Source organism: Onthophagus taurus, chromosome 8 (assembly GCF_036711975.1).
Source record: "Onthophagus taurus isolate NC chromosome 8, IU_Otau_3.0, whole genome shotgun sequence".
In the NCBI taxonomy this organism is placed as follows: Eukaryota; Metazoa; Arthropoda; class Insecta; order Coleoptera; family Scarabaeidae; genus Onthophagus; species Onthophagus taurus.
Window position 1 is genome coordinate 9,138,100 of NC_091973.1, and position 18,190 is coordinate 9,156,289.

Here is an 18,190-nt window from a genome sequence, read left to right on the forward strand (position 1 = left end):
TTTTTCCTAGATTGTACTACTTACTACTATAAAATGATTTAATTTCCTTGTATACAGTACAAAAATTTTTGTTTTTATCGAAAAATGTTTCGATTTAAAATCGATTTTATTAATAAAAATTTCGATATCTTCGCAAAGTGGCATAAAATGATATTATCTTTATAATTAATAATTATATCAAAATTTTTTTTAAATAATAATTATTTGGAATTAAATTATGAATAATTTTTATTTGAAACATTTTTCAAGATTTTTGCTAGATTGGGATATTTACTAGTATAAAGTTATTTAATTTCCCTGTACAGAATGTCCCAAGTTCGTTGTCCGCATGGGCTATCTCCGAAACTAAAAGAGATAGAAAGGAAGTAGCTTACATGTCATGATCTCGTTTTTCGAGAAAATGCTAATGCCGAAAACTCCGAACAGCTATCGTCTTTTGTTTTCGCCCTATCGACAAAAACTGAAAATTTTGCGAAAACGATAATCGCAAATATCTCACTTATTATCAAAGATTGAGTATTCTAAATAAAACATTATATGGGCAACTTTTTACGAAGAATTCACAATTATATATAGTTTGTCGAGTATATTTCTTATAGTTATTGAATAATTAACAAAAATTCATTTTGTTCTATCTATAAATAATGTATGTATTTAAAAGTTAATGTTGCTACGGTGATAACCATACATACTATGATGGAACATAATGTATCAATTTTTTTGGTTCTCTCTCAAGGATAGTAGAATCTAACAGGACTGGAACACCATCGCATTTTTGTAGTCCACTACGGTTTGGTTGTCCGCAGTCTACATCACACTATTTGCCACGCCTGGTAACTGTCTGTGTTTTTAGAGGTTATAAGATAGACATTAATACGTCTAAAAACATAAAACTTCAAAAATAATATGAATACGTCTAGGATATAACCTCTAAAAATACACAGCAAACGCATAGACCATAACAACAGCTGGGCATGGAAAATGGTGTGACGTAGTTTGCGGGCAGGTTGTCACAACAATGGATGCAGTCCTGTTGTTCTTTCTAAAACTATTGTATGTATTTAAAACCTACCTGTTGTTATTGTGATAACAATACCATGATGGAAAACATTGTTTCCAATTATTGCCAAAATTTGTAGTAGTATTTAAAAATTCACTAACAACTCTGGCATTATGTGCTGGTGCTCCGTCATATTGAAAATATATCATTTGAGACATATTTAATGGCAAATTGTCGACCAAAGGCTCAATGTGCTGTCTTAATATATTGAGGTATAATACATATAGCATTCCATCATATTACATTTTTCATAATTTTCGAAATTCATTGTAAAGTTTTATTCAGTTTTGTTATACTTTGACACTTAACATGCTGATGCTCCATACCAGCACATAATGCCAGAGTTGTTATCGAATTTTTAAATACAAATTTTGGCAATTATTTGATTCATTATGATCCATCATAATATGTATGGTTATCACCATAGCAACATTAACTTTTAAATACACACATACATTAGTTTTAGATAGAATAAAATAACTATAAAAAATATACCCCACAAACTATATACAAAATATAATTTAAAATCGATTTTATTAATAAAAAATTTCGATATATTCGCAAAGTGGTGTTGTACAGTGATATAAAAATGATATTTTTGGGGTTATTTTAATAATTAATAATTATACCAAAATTTTTTTCGAATAATTTTGTTAAAAATTTTCCTTGATTGGCTTATTTACTAGTATAAAATTATTAACTGTATACAGTACAAACATTTTTTTTATCGAAAAATGTTTCGTGTAATATTTACTAAAAATATGATTTAAAATCGATTTTATTAATAAAATATTTCGATATCTTCGCAAAGTAGCATTGTATAGTGACATAAAGATGATATTTTTGGAGTTATCTTAATAATTAATTATATCAAAAATGTTTTCGAATATTACTTATTTAGAATTCAATTATAGGTAAAAATGTTTTGTATAATATTTGCTTAAATTATAATTTAAAATCGTTTTCATTAATAAAAAAATTCAATATTTTGAAAAGTGGAGTTGTATAGTGATATAAATATACATAATGTTCCGTATCTACCGAATCAGAGTATTATACGGTTGAAGGATACAAGCGATTTTTCGAAATGTTTATAGTAACCGCACGAATTCACGGAACAAGATTATTTCTCTTTCCGTGTCGAATCTATTGGAAAAATTGCTTCAGAATAATGTATCCTTCAACCTTATAATGCTTTGATCCCGAAAATACGGGACACCTGTATACATAAAAATTGTGATTTTAACCTGTTTGAGTTAAATATAAAGTGATGAGTGGCACCGAGTTAAATGATGGATTTTAGGTGAGTTTAAAATAGAAAATTGATAAATTCTATTTAATTAGTTATGAGTGATGTAGTTGAAATGAAATGACAATATGTTGAGACAATTGTGTAGGACGTTGTCGTTTTTCAAAAGAACCAACAACGTTAACTGTTTTCGTTTAATTAATTTCGGGTATTGTTTGTTTGTATAAATGCTACCTCAATCAACACATGTCAAAATGGGTTGGGCTTTTACTTTTCGATATTTCCCTTTGCCCTCTCGTCAAAATCTATGTTTGGAATTCGTTGCGTGTGCAATTAATAATATTAACGGTATTACATGCGATATTCTCGACAAAAATCGATAGTTTTGAATGCATATTTAGCATGTGAGGTGTAAGTTATACGTTTCCTATCGTTGCGATAAGGTGTATTTAAAACTTGTTGTGATTTGATAAAACTATTGGAAGTCCGTGAATAAAAAATTAGTAATTCGATGATTAATAATCGCAGAATGAATGTAATCAAATTTTTATCGTACTTACCTCAACTGGAAGTCGTTATCAAAGTCACGTTTTTGAAGTTCTTAGCATTCCTTTCGGGTTAGAAGAAAAAATGCGATTAAAATTGTTTGTAACTGTCTTTATTTCAATTCCATGTTCTACATATAATAACCTAGGTTTGTTGTATTTTTGTATATAATATTTTTGTTATCTGGGTGCGTGCTATATACACGCTTATATGTAATGCGTTATATAGCTTGTGATATAAAACACTTTTTTATACAATTGTCACCCTGTTATCAGCTAGCAAAGGTTTGTTTTCTTTTTTAAATTTTATTTTCCTTAAATATTTGTTCTATCTAGATTTACAATAAACTATTTAATCACCGTTTTCGCCTTAAGAAGACCTTTGCTGCTGAATTTGTTTTTTCTCTCGTTTCTACAGAGTACTAAATTCGAAGTTCAACGAAACTCAACATAACTTAATAATAAAACGCTTTTGATTTTCGTTCGAATCTGTTCTAAGTAAAAAATAAATTCGCACATGTAAGTCCCGCATTTCCCTAATAAAAATAGGTTGCCTATACATTTTTATACTTCACCTCAATTTCTTTTCCACACAACTCCACATTTATTTTTGTTTTGTAGTTCGCTTTTATCTCTGAAAATGGTCTAGCACACAAAAATAGTTCTTTGGCCATTTTTTAAAAATTACTTACAGTGTTAGTATGGAAATGAAATCAAGCACGCGGTTCTTTATTTATTTTTATTATTTTTTTTGTTACTCCATTTATAATATTTCTAAACATCAGAGTACTTCGAGAAAATATCAATGCACGTATATATTTATATCTACTCTTGTAGCTTAAAAAGAAAATATTGACAATTAGTATTCCGGTAACATCGTCTATCGAAAAAAGAGGCGTTGCTTTCATAAAACCAACATGAACGACTAGAACGACACAACGCAACATAACGCAACGCTTTAACCCCGTGATATGTTCTACATTTGACTTAACACGTTTTACTTTTAAACTTTACGCTTGCTGACCGATAGTCATCGGCATCTGCATCAACATGTCTTCATCTGCATTAAACGTACAAATCATACATACACATGTTGGTTAAATGCAAGCGAAGTAACCCATTCAGCCATAAGAAGCGTTAACGTCGTTTAAAATTAATATCACAGAACGGTAATGATAACAATAATCTATCGGCAACGATAATCATCGACCTTTCTTTTTAAATTCAAAAGTCTTAAGAAATTGATACTTTTGATACTTTTAAATTGAAGACTCCATGCAGGTAACGGAAACTAATTTATTGTCAGTCGAATTGAATACCGTCTTTTTGATTGAAGCTGACTTAAAACGGAGATTTGATAAAAACGGTGATTGTCGACGAGGAAAGAATATTTTGTAGTCCGCTTTTCAGTTTTTTATATACTTTTTTCGTTTACTTTATTTTAACTTTGATTAACGTCGGAAAGCATTGGTTTCAAAGCCGTCGGAAAGCATAACTCTTTGATAACGGCAACTAAACGTGAATGCGTTTGTGCATTAAGAGGTTTTGCTGATAGGGTTACCGACAAGAGAGACGATCGCTGAGCGGTACGTGTGGAACGTGTTGCAGCAAGTAATTGACTAGTCCAAACGTACGGTACACAAGTCGCGTGGAAATGATACGATAATATACTTAATTTAATTGATATTTGTACAACCATACGAAGGGCAGGGCTTCCTTTACACTTATAACATGAATACAGCCGTTACATATGTGGTGCTCCTACATTTTAGCGTGCAAATATACTGCCATTAACGAACATATAGCTATTTATAATAATATAAACGCTAAATAATACTCGTCATCCTATCTATGTATAGACTGCGGTATACTTGTTTAATTCTTGTATCAAAACTTTCCTCCATTCATATTATATATGTATATATAAAATGTCGGATTTTTTTTGCGATATCACGTTAGGCTATGTATATTATGCGTCGTGTTTTGAGATGAGAGCCTAACACTTGTCGACAAAGCAGTTCTACGTTCACTACTGACATCACATCTCAATAACTGCTTATATGCGATATCTCTCTGTATGTACAGTAATATTACAGTATGTATATGCTTGGTGGTGGCCGACCAATTGACAAAACGCGTCGCCAATTCCCCTAACGCTATCTAATCTACGATCGTCCTACGATCTCGTCTCGTCCACAGTGACTAAATCCTTAGCCTACTTATGTTTGTACAAGTGAGAACACGAAATCATAAACGCAGAACAGGGACCGATCGGTCGAAGTTTTTACAAATATAAACTCTTACATCTAAACATGTTCAACATGGAGATTTTTCTAACTAAACGAAACAACCAGATATTCTCTTAGACCAGTACAATCAGAACATGGTAGGAGCTTCGTTTAGATCGAGACCTTTACACTCTATGTAAATAATAAATTCTAAATATTCTTACTTCAAAGCTGTTTTAGATTCAAAGATTTTAGGATTAGGAAAATATTTGCGATTGTACAGTGCGAGTAGGAAAAGCATCGAAAACTAAACGAAGCGAAACACTCCCGAACGATGTTCTAATTGTGCTGGGTTATACGAACGACACGATTCATTAAAATCGTAACAGCAAGAGGCAAATAGGGCTGCACTTTCAAGTGCGTTGTCGACAGGACCCATTGAAGTAACTGGATTACGGCAATCACACCAATAGACTAGGAGCCAACCAGTCTTCTTCTGTTAGCTGCCAACATACGTCATGTCATGCTTAGGCATCCAGTGAGCTAACGGGCAGGGATCGTGACCAAAATAGCCACGTGCAGTGCAGGATCTACAACCTCTCTTCGCATTCACCCAAAAAAGTGAGAAGCCTAACAGGAAAAATCGCCTCCTGAAGTGAACTAACTATGGATGGATTTCAATGACTCATCTGCGCGTGTAATATATTACATATACATATATTCTTTGGTTACATTCTGGGCTAAACATCGGTGGGGGTGAATAGAGTCGAGAAATTTGGCACGAACATTGCAATTCCGCGATAAATCAATAAACGGGTTTTCCTGAACAGTATTAAAATATCACTATGTAGACTCGGTGGCTAATGTGTGTTTTCATTGAGCCTGAAAGAAGAAAAAGCTTTGTTTAGATTCCATACCAGCACGACGTGCCGCTTCCTGAAATCTAACCGGGTCGACGCGACGGACTTCAAAAATATTCCCTACCCGCTAACTTCCGTCGTCGCTTATTTCGAACCCTTCCCAACTTCCGGAAGTTAACTACTGAATACTTTTGAACGTCCCATCTAGATTTCAGGCCGCGCCCGCTGTGCGTTTACGTTTACCGCCTACTTGCGGGTCGTAGGTCGGCGGGTATGTTCTCCATTTACGCCACGGAGATGTACAACGCAAGCCGTTACAAGAACTCCTCAGAACTAGAACTAACATGCCTCTAGGTTGCATCCATCCACTCATACAGGCAACGCAAGCGCTTTTTGTTGTCATGCTAGGTCGTACGCACCTGGTACTGCTGGATGGGAAACACCAGACCCGGCTGCTGTAAAGCCGCCCCCGGGGCTGCCATCTGTTGGGTTGTTGGCAGCTGCGGCTGACCAGGTATTCCCTGCCATGTAGTAGGTACTTGCATTCCCATCCTAAAAACAACAAATTATCGCGTTTTAACCAAACTCCCAACTTACCGCAACCCGACAAATGTCAACCTTTATTATACACCCTATTTATTTATTTATATATTATTAATATTTATCTGAATATAAACGAAATTTTTCTCAACCATTTTAAATTCATAAAAAAATTAAAAATTTATTTCACAAAAACTAAAAGTAGTAAATAATTTATAATTCATAACGAGTGTGTCCATTAAAAAATAAACACCTATATTGATTGTTTCAAAAATTTTCGTATTAATTTTCTAAGAAATAGATTTTATACAAATTTTTAATCTTGAAAATTGGTGGAGAATTAAAAAAATAGGTACTTTTATTGACTAATTAAGAAATTTCCATTCAATTTTTATAAAAAATTAATTTTATACGAATTTTTAAGCTAATCGATGAAAATAATCTCTAAATTCATAAAAAATTTAAAAATTTATTTCACAAAAACTAAAAGTAGTAAATAATTTATAATTCATAACGAGTGTGTCCATTAAAAAGTGAACACCTATATTGATTGTTTCAAAAATTTCCACATTAATTTTCTAAGAAATGGATTTTATACAAATTTTTAAACTTAATTGATAAATATTGTTGAGGGTGTTTCTTCTTTCCATCTGTATCATTAACCAAAAATAAAAGGCTTTGAAATTTTTAATTGATACAAATCGTTAATCTTGAAAATTGGTGGAGAATTAAAGAAATAGATACTTTTATTGACTGATTAAGAAATTTCTATTCAATTTTTATAAAAAATGAATTTTATACGAATTTTTAAGCTAATCGATGGAAATAACTTCGAAATTTATAAAAAAATTCAAAAATTTATTTCACAAAAACTGAAACTTATTTCTCAAAATCGTTTAGTTCATAAAAAACGAGTTACTTTTATTGACTAATTAAGAAATTTCCATTCAATTTTTATAAAAAATGAATTTTATACGAATTTTTAAGCTAATCGATGGAAATAACTTCGAAATTTATAAAAAATTCAAAAATTTATTTCACAAAAACTAAAAGTTATTTCTCAAAACCGTTTAGTTCATAAAAAACGAGTTACTTTTATTGACTAAGAAATTTCCAACCAATTTTAATAAAAAATGAATTTTATACGAATTTTTAAGCTAATCGATGAAAATAATCTCTATATTCATAAAAAATTTAAAAATGTATTACACCAAAAACTAAAAGTAGTAAATAATTTATAATTCATAAGGAGTGGGTCCATTAAAAAGTGAACACCTATATTGACTGTTTCAAATATTTCCATATTAATTTTCTAAGAAATGGATTTTATAAAAATTTTTAAACTTAATTGATAAATATTGTTGAGGGTGTTTTTTCTTCCCATCTGTATCATTAACCAAAAATAAAAGGCTTTGAAATTTTTAATTGATACAAACCGTTAATCTTGAAAATTGGTGGAGAATTAAAAAAATAGATACTTTTATTGACTGATTAAGAAATTTCCATTCAATTCTTATAAAAAATGAATTTTATACGAATTTTTAACCTAATCGATTGAAATAACTTCTAAATTTATAAAGAATTCAAAAATTTATTTCACAAAAACTAAAAGTTATTTCTCAAAACTGTTTAGTTCATAAAAAAGGAGTTACTTTTATTGACTAACTAAGAAATTTCCATTCAATTTTTATAAAAAATGAATTTTATACGAATTTTTAAGCTAATCGCTGAAAATAATCTCTAAATTTATAAAAAATTCAAAAATTTATTTCACAAAAACTAAAAGTTATTTCTCAAAACTGTTTAGTTCATAAAAAAGGAGTTACTTTTATTGACTAACTAAGAAATTTCCATTCAATTTTTATAAAAAATGAATTTTATACGAATTTTTAACCTAATCGATGGAAATAACTTCTACTATATAAAAATTCAAAAATTTATTTCACAAAAACTAAAAGTTGTTTCTCAAAACCGTTTAGTTCATAGAAAACGAGTTACTTTTATTGACTAATTAAGAAATTTCCATTCAATTTTTACAAAAAATGAATTTTATACGAATTTTTAAGCTAATCGATGAAAATAATCTCTATATTCATAAAAAATTTAAAAATGTATTACACAAAAACTAAAAGTAGTAAATAATTTATAATTCATAACGAGTGGGTCCATTAAAAAGTGAACACCTATATTGACTGTTTCAAATATTTCCATATTAATTTTCTAAGAAATGGATTTTATAAAAATTTTTAAACTTAATTGATAAATATTGTTGAGGGTGTTTTTTCTTCCCATCTGTATCATTAACCAAAAATAAAAGGCTTTGAAATTTTTAATTGATACAAATCGTTAATCTTGAAAATTGGTGGAGAATTAAAAAAATAGATACTTTTATTGACTGATTAAGAAATTTCTATTCAATTTTTATAAAAAATGAATTTTATACGAATTTTTAAGCTAATCGATGGAAATAACTTCGAAATTTATAAAAAAATTCAAAAATTTATTTCACAAAAACTGAAACTTATTTCTCAAAATCGTTTAGTTCATAAAAAACGAGTTACTTTTATTGACTAATTAAGAAATTTCCATTCAATTTTTATAAAAAATGAATTTTATACGAATTTTTAAGCTAATCGATGGAAATAACTTCGAAATTTATAAAAAATTCAAAAATTTATTTCACAAAAACTAAAAGTTATTTCTCAAAACCGTTTAGTTCATTAAAAACGAGTTACTTTTATTGACTAAGAAATTTCCAACCAATTTTAATAAAAAATGAATTTTATACGAATTTTTAAGCTAATCGATGAAAATAATCTCTATATTCATAAAAAATTTAAAAATGTATTACACCAAAAACTAAAAGTAGTAAATAATTTATAATTCATAACGAGTGGGTCCATTAAAAAGTGAACACCTATATTGACTGTTTCAAATATTTCCATATTAATTTTCTAAGAAATGGATTTTATAAAAATTTTTAAACTTAATTGATAAATATTGTTGAGGGTGTTTTTTCTTCCCATCTGTATCATTAACCAAAAATAAAAGGCTTTGAAATTTTTAATTGATACAAATCGTTAATCTTGAAAATTGGTGGAGAATTAAAAAAATAGATACTTTTATTGACTGATTAAGAAATTTCCATTCAATTCTTATAAAAAATGAATTTTATACGAATTTTTAACCTAATCGATTGAAATAACTTCTAAATTTATAAAGAATTCAAAAATTTATTTCACAAAAACTGAAAGTTATTTCTCAAAACTGTTTAGTTCATAAAAAAGGAGTTACTTTTATTGACTAACTAAGAAATTTCCATTCAATTTTTATAAAAAATGAATTTTATACGAATTTTTAAGCTAATCGCTGAAAATAATCTCTAAATTTATAAAAAATTCAAAAATTTATTTCACAAAAACTAAAAGTTATTCCTCAAAACTGTTTAGTTCATAAAAAAGGAGTTACTTTTATTGACTAACTAAGAAATTTCCATTCAATTTTTATAAAAAATGAATTTTATACGAATTTTTAACCTAATCGATGGAAATAACTTCTAATATATAAAAATTCAAAAATTTATTTCACAAAAACTAAAAGTTGTTTCTCAAAACCGTTTAGTTCATAGAAAACGAGTTACTTTTATTGACTAATTAAGAAATTTCCATTCAATTTTTACAAAAAATGAATTTTATACTAATTTTTAAGCTAATCGATGAAAATAATCTCTAAATTCATAAAAAATTTTAAAATTTATTTCACAAAAACTAAAAGTTATTTCTCAAAACTGTTTAGTTCATAAAAAAGTAGTTACTTTTACTGACTAATTAAGAAATTTCCATTCAATTTTTACAAAAAATGAATTTTATACGAATTTTTATGCTAATCGATGAAAATAATCTCTAAATTCATAAAAAATTTAAAAATTTATTTCACAAAAACTAAAAGTAGTAAATAATTTATAATTCATAACGAGTGTGTCCATTAAAAAGTGAACACCTATATTGATTGTTTCAAAAATTTCCATATTAATTTTCTAACAAATGGATTTTATACAAATTTTTAAACTTAACTGATAAATATTGTAGAGAATGTTTTTTCTTTCCATCTGTATCATTAACCAAAAATAAAACGGTTTGAAATTTTTAATTGGTACAAATCGTCAATCTTGAAAATTGGTGGAGAATTAAAAAAATAGATACTTTTATTGACTGATTAATAAATTTACATTCAATTTTTATAAAAAATGAATTTTATACGAATTTTTAAGCTAATCGAAGAAAATAATCTCTAAATTCATAAAAAATTTAAAAATTTATTTCACAAAAACTAAAAGTAGTAAATAATTTATAATTCATAACGAGTGTGTCCATTAAAAAGTGAACACCTATATTGATTGTTTCAAAAATTTCGATATTAATTTTCTAAAAAATGGATTTTATACACATTTTTAAACTTAATTGATAAAAATTGTTAAACTTGAAAATTAATGGAGAATTAAAAATATTATTTCACAAAAACTAAAAGTAATTTTTAATAACGAATATGTGCATTAAGAAGTAGACCTTGATTGTTTCAGATATTTCCACTGTACGATAATCGTTATTTTATCATGTACAATATTTGAATTTATACAATAAATATTTATACAATATTTTCTATTATATTAACTTGTTGTTTTTGTTGTTTTTTAAAATTATATAACAAATCATTTATTAAAACAATTTTACATGGCACACTTTGTGTGATGCATGGCACACTACAATACTCCCCCTTCCGTGAAAAATTATATGTTAAAATGTACTTTCCTATTCGAGGATGACACATGTTTATCTATTTCCGAATTATTAAATTTAACACTCTCGTTAAAGATAAACGCGGGCTTAAGGCGATCGATATTAACAATAATTTTATCATTGCTTTTCTGAATAACGAAATATTTGGTTGCTTTTGTCAGAACTTTGAAAGGTCCTTCGTATCGCGGAGATAACGATGGTTTCAAACCTTCAATTCTAATGAAAACAGAATTTGATATGTGCAAGTCTTTATGAATAAAAGGTTTTTGAATGGAGTGAAAAGGCTTTAATTTGGAAAAAGTGTCTCTTAAACTGGAGAGGAATGGCTCATAGTCAATAGATCGATTAGTACGTATGAAGAACTCTCCAGGAAGTCTTAATGGTTGCCCGTAAAGCAGTTCTGCTGAGGAGCAACCTAGATCTTCCTTAAGTGATGTTTTTAATCCTAGTAGGATGAAGGGTAAATTGTTGTTACATCTAGTAGTGTCTCTTTTAGCGATGATAGCCGTCTTCGATGATCTATGAAATCGTTCTAACATTCCATTTGCTTGAGCATGGAAAGATGGTGTGTGTATTCGTCGTGTGCCAAGTAATGTGTTAAATTTTGAAAAGAGTGCTCCTATCAAGTCGATATGTGTATGATCAAATCTAATTTTAGGAATTTTGATGTTGATGATTGGCGATTTAGTATGTTTTTGGATTTTTGCTTGTTGACATTTTAAGCAGGTTTTGGTCCAAACATGAATTTGTTTTGACATGTGTGACATTGTTTTGATTGCATGAACGGTGGAACGTATTCCGGGATGAGATAAGCTATGAATTTTGTCAAAAATTGCTTGTCTGAACTGTTGCAGAATATAAATTCTTGGAGATGATGAAGAGGTTTCACATCACAGTTTGATATCAGATTGTGATGTTATTTGATGTGCCAAATGATAAGATTTTGAAGGATTGTTCCAAAATTGCTTATTCAGTAAGTTTTTTAAATTCTGTGTCAGCAAGTTGAGCGTTGCTAAGGGTTAGAAAATTTGGGTAAGATGAATTTAGAGATTCGAAGTTTGTTCTGGATAGAGTATCTGCAATAACATTTGAATTTCCTCTGATGTATTTGATATCTGAAGTAAATTGTGCAATATAACTTAGATATCGGGTTTGACGAGGAGTTTTGTCTGTGGGTTTGTGATCTGTATATACCGTGAATTGATTTCCATGTAAGGAATGTTTGAAAAATTTGATAGCAGAGTAGATTGCTAATAGTTCTCTATCAAAAGTTGAATAATTGGTTTGGCATGAAGTAAATTTTTTGGAAAAGAATGCTAATGGTTGAGATTTTCCATTGATGGTTTGTGTTAAAACAGCTCCCATACCTGTGTTAGATGCATCAGTTGACAATGATAGGGTAGCATGTCAAGAGGGATGTCCTAGAAAGATAGATTTTGATAGAAGATCTTTGGCTGAAGAAAAAGCGTTATCACGTTGCAGTGTCCATGAAGTTGGTGAAATTGTTTTTTGTTTTTGATAGTGAAGTAATTTTGAATGTGTGTATAAGATATCAAGAATATTTCAAATGTTAGGTAAGAATCTATGGTAGAAGCTTAACATTCCCAAAAATCTTTGTAACTCTTTTAGAGTCGTTGGCTTTGGAAAATGTTTTATAGCTGTGTTTCTTGATTGGGATGGTCGAATGCCATCAGCTGAAACATGATGACTAAGAAAATCCAATGATTTAACACCGAAAATACATTTTTTGGGTTTAAATACAATATTGATATATTGTACAGAGCGTTCAACAATGATTGTAAGGTGTTTGAATTTGGCGTGCTTGACTTTTAGTAACATTTGACAAACAACATTGGTACCGGCTGACGTTTTCGACGTATTTTTAACAATCAGTGGCGTGGTATGTTTTAATTGCTTTCGAGTTAACAAGTTTTAACATTTATTATGACAAAATGTGAATAAATATTAATTGATTTCATACACATTTTTAAATTTTGTTAGTAAAGTTACACATTGATAAATTGTAAACAAAAATTTTTTAATGCCTTCGAAATTTTTCCTATGATACGCCTATGTTTATTAGTTTTCTCGTACCAGCCTTAAAAATTAAACGCAAAAGCGGGAAATTCAAACACCTTACAATCATTGTTGAACGCTCTGTAGGAAGTTAATCTGTGAAATAATTGTTTTTAATGAAGTATGTTGACTTGCTACAAGAATATGGTCTAAATATACAAAAATGAAGGTTAGTCCTGAAAGTGAACCTTTGGAATGTTTGCGCTGCATTTCGAAGGCCAAAAGGCATGCGAACGAATTCGAGAAGACCGAAAGGGGTTGTTATAGCTGTCTTTGGTATGTCCTCTTTATCTACGGGTATCTGATGATACGTTCTGACCAAGTCGATTTTAGAAAAGATTTTGCATCCGTGCAAATGAATGTTGAAATCATGTATATGAGGTAGCGAATACCGATCTGACACAGTAATGTTGTTCAATTGGCGTTCAATTAACGTTGTTATTTTTCAAAACGGTTTTCTGCATTAAAAAGTAGATTCTTTTATTGACTAATTAAAAAATTTTCACACATACAAAATTAATTTTATACGAATTTTTTGATTAGCAACCTAAGATTATATAATTAAATGAATGAAGCTAATTAAATAATACGAATAAGTAGTTTTAAGGCAGTTTAGTTGTTAATAGGTACTTACCCCATGTAAGACTGTTGATACCCAGCAAATTGACCGTAAGCGTAACCCTGTATGCCTTGCAAAAACTGTCCTTGCATTTGAGCGGCCGCAGCCGTTGTGGGGAAGCTCTGGGGATACCAGTATCCGAGCTGTTGCCCGTAGGCTCCATAAGGATATTGGGTGCTAGTTAGAGCCTGTAAAGCACACTAAAATATTACGTTTAACGTATGATTGAGGCAATTTAAAGTTGTTGTGTCGGAGGTGAGTGGAAAGAGAACGCGGAGGGTTGAAAGTGGCGTTTCGGAATTTTATCAACAGGTGGCGCGAGCGAAGCGATTTCCCGCAGTCGAGGTCGCGCATAAATTCGCGTTTCCGTTTCTTTGGGTGGCATAAAAAGCGGGAATAAAAAAATATGTGATGGTAATTTGTCGGGTTACGGAGATTTTGATTTATCTAGACGCGAGTTGCAAGGCTGCATAGCTTAAAATTTGCGCTGTCAATTATATCATTTAATCCCGGCTTTTTAACACCGTGCCAGAGTTGCGCGCAGCCAATAAGGGTAAAAAACCGCACAGGAAGGCAAAAAATAATCTCCGAAAAGCGTCCGGGCTTTTCGCGTATGTTTATTCGATGTTTGTGTTTGTTTTAGATTTGTTGTTTTTTTTTGAGCGTGATATTTTTGTATTTTTCGGCTTACAATCATGGGAATAATAGTACCTGGCCAGCGACTGGGGCATTGTTTGGATCTCCTGATTCCTTCCCCCAGGAACACTTGACGATTTGACCATTGATATCAGTGTTGTGGACCGCCACAATAGCATGAGTGGCAGATTCTTTGGTGGAAAAACTGAAGATAAAAAAATTGTTAATTTTTTATTTTTGTGCAAAAAGAAGTATTACCGAACGAATGCATATCCTTTTTCTTTAAATACCCGAATTTCTTGAATAGTTCCAAATGGTGCGAATGTTTTCTGCATTAATTCTTCACTCAATCCATTTGTGATGCCTCCACAATATACCGTACAATTGGTAGGACTGCTTTGGTTGTAGACCTCATCGAATGTTAAAGGTTTTGAGTTTACTGCAAAAAAAGGACCTATACAGAACTTGAGTAAAGTGTATTTAGCGAAAATTCAGCGCGTATTGTTGCGCTTTACCATTTTTTCCCTCCGCAAAATAAACCCCGACAAATCGTTAAGTTTGTTCATACGGGCGGAACAAAAACCAGAAGTTTATTCGTTCCGTTCGCTGAACGAATTTCGGAAACGCTGAGTTATTGGTTTTTGATGCAATTGTAAATTAAAAACACTGGGCGGCGACTAGGAAAAAAGGGGACGCAAAAAACTGGCAAAACAAAAATAAAAATCTACCAATACGCGCAGTTAAATCAAACGACGGGAGAATTTACGGATGCAAATATAACACGGTAAATTGATCACGTCAAAAAATTATTTTTTAACGTCGCGAATACCTCCACGTATACGGATTTTTTATATCGCCGAATTAAAATTCGTTCAACAAATTTTGTTGGCAAAACATTTATTTACATACACCAACATTATTTGGCGTTAAAAAGATTTCTTTCCTCTTTCCGCGTTACTCAGTGTTTGTTCTTGTTAGAGTTTGCCTCCTTCGTTTAGATTAAGATACGGATATATGACTTGTTTGGAAGCGCTTGAATATTGACCCCGTGTTGTGGATAATGCATGAATTTGCGCGAAGAATATTTTATGTTTTAAGCCCCTTTGGGGAAGTAAAATATAAAGTTGGAAAAGGACGAGTAAATCCCTCCTAAATATTAATTAGTAAAAGTTTAACGTAAAGTTAATATCCTAATTAGGATCCTTATCTCTTAAATTACACTGCCAAGTTTTATTAATCGAAATTTAAATTGAACGTAAACAATAACAGCGGTAAAGTTTTTGCGTTTTTTCATTTTGTATCTTTTCAAACAAGTTCGAACACGCGGAACGTGCGAACGTGGCCATACGGCCTGAATGAAGATGATATACGCCTCTGCTAATTCACAATACATTTAGTAATTTATTCGCAATCGGCTTCTGGTAAAGTCTGCGCACAAAACGGTGTGTCAAGTAATTCTAATTTATAGTCACGATAGGCTGCCACCCCTTCCTAACCGGGGGGCAGATTCGAACGTCCGTCGCCAGTGTCAAAGCAGGGACGGGGCGAGTTCTAGATATCCGCATTGCGTATGGATGCAACGTTGACAAACGCTCAGTATTTGCGTACCAACGCGGATATACCAACACAATGCACCGTTACCTACCCACCCCTACATTACAGAGGTGCACCCTAACTCTTTATGGACGAACTACCCTCCACCTATTATCCTATCCTATTCTGATCCACAACGTTACACTTTAACGCTAAAGATCGCCATGACTTTTAATGACAATTTCTTCATTAATAATCACTTAAAATTTATCATAAATAAAATCGTCGCTTAAAATCAATATTAATTTTAATGTCATATTCGTTAAAACCTCAAAATTAATAGTGTGCTTTAGTGTTGCGGATGTTAATATTGACATCGTATCCATATTGCCCCTGTTGTACATTTGCTTCCTCTAAAATTAATACGACTCGTAATATGATTTTGAAAATCATTGATTGTCATAATCTTGTGTATCTAAATGATGCGTGTCCCGAATCCAAATCGAATCAGGGTCAAACCGAAAATCAAACCCCACTCGATCAATAATTAGTAATACATTATTTATTTAAATTAATAATAATGCCATCCTACCTATGTAAACCTAATATATCCCTTGTCATAATGTATAGTTTAACTATTCATTATTAGGTGCCATTTAGATTTAATTTCTCACCATTAAAATACGTTTTCATATGTTTGTTTTAGTTGTTACGTACAAACAACGGAGAGTAAACATTTCTTTAATAGTAATGAGTTACTTAGTTGCCGAGGCAACGAAAACTATTTAGACATATTGTGCACAATCAATTATGATTTTTAGTTAGCGAATAGCGAGAGTATGTATTTCAATACTATCATGTCATCTAGAAGCCGAGGCAACTGTGTTGGCGAGACAGTGAAGTGATTTTAAGTAATAAGAGAAACATTTAGACATACTAGTCACATACGAATACGATATGTAATTATGTAAGTGGCGCCAGTGTTTAAGAAACAAACTCAGAATCTTTGATTACAATACGATTATGTCATTTAGAAGCCAATGTAACTGCTATCCCTAGGCAGTAATTAAGTGTTAAAGAAATTCTTTGGACATATTATTTATAATCCATTGTAATATGCAGTTGCCGAGGTACTAGCGTGAGTGCTTAAAAATTACACAGTAAACCTTTATTTAATATTGTTACATCGTTTAAAAGCCAAGGTAGTGAAGTGTACTTAAGTGAGAAGGCACCATTTAGACATGTCACATTCGAATGTGATATGTAATTGCCGAGGCAGAGGCGCCAGTGATTAAGAAACAAACTCAGAATTTTTGATTACAATACGATTATGTCATTTAGAAGCCTATGTAACTACTATCCTTAGGCAGTAATTAAGTGTTAAAGAAATTCTTTAGACATATTATTTATAATTCATTGTTATATGTTGTTGCCGAGGCAGCTATGCTGCCGAGGTAGTAGCGTGAGTGCTTAAGAATTGCACAGTAAACCTTTACTTAATATTATCACTTCCTTTAGAAGCCAAGGCAGTGAAGTGTACTTAAATCAGAAGAAACCATTTAGACATATTGTCACATTCGAATGTGATATGTAATTTCCGGGGCAGTGGCGCCAGTGATTAAGAAACAAACTCGTTGATTACAATACGTTTATATCATTTAGAAGCCAACGTAACTGCTATTCCGATCCAGTGATTAAGTGTTAAAGAAACTATTTAGACATATTATTTATAATCAACTGTCATATGTAGTTGCCGAGATAGTAGCGCGAGTGCTTAAGAAACAAACTGTAACTCTTAATTTTAATATTATTACAACGTTTAGATGCTGAGGCTGTGAAGTGTACTTAAATGACAAGGAACCATTTAGACATATTGCTCACATTCGATTATGATTATAATTGCCGAGGTAATAGCGTGATTAGCGTGATCAAGTCACTTAGAAGTCGTTGCCGAGGCAGCTGTGCTGCCGAGGTAGTAGCAAGTGCTTAAGAAACAAACAGCAAAGCTTTTATTTAATATTATCATGATGCTTTGAACGGCGTTGCCG

At 30.9% G+C, this 18,190-nt stretch overlaps 1 protein-coding gene across 5 annotated transcripts in view; it reads right to left on the reverse strand.

Annotated features, from left to right (window-relative positions):
* Window positions 1–2,951: 2,951 nt before the first annotated feature.
* The window catches only part of LOC111413879 (cytotoxic granule associated RNA binding protein TIA1), a 278,716-nt gene continuing 263,477 nt past the window's right edge, over window positions 2,952–18,190 (reverse strand). For 3 of the 5 annotated variants that reach the window (XM_023045000.2, XM_023045002.2, XM_023045004.2), the window contains 5 exons: window positions 14,868–15,048; window positions 14,685–14,814; window positions 13,989–14,173; window positions 6,362–6,494; window positions 2,952–5,585 (listed from right to left, as the gene is read on the reverse strand). In XM_023045000.2, the coding sequence (XP_022900768.1) occupies window positions 5,544–5,585; window positions 6,362–6,494; window positions 13,989–14,173; window positions 14,685–14,814; window positions 14,868–15,048 (671 nt within the window). In that variant the 3' untranslated portion in view covers window positions 2,952–5,543. Of the gene's footprint in view, window positions 5,965–6,361; window positions 6,495–13,988; window positions 14,174–14,684; window positions 14,815–14,867; window positions 15,049–18,190 lie in introns of all 5 variants that reach the window. The other 2 variants (XM_023045001.2, XM_023045003.2) reach the window with 2 other exon arrangements.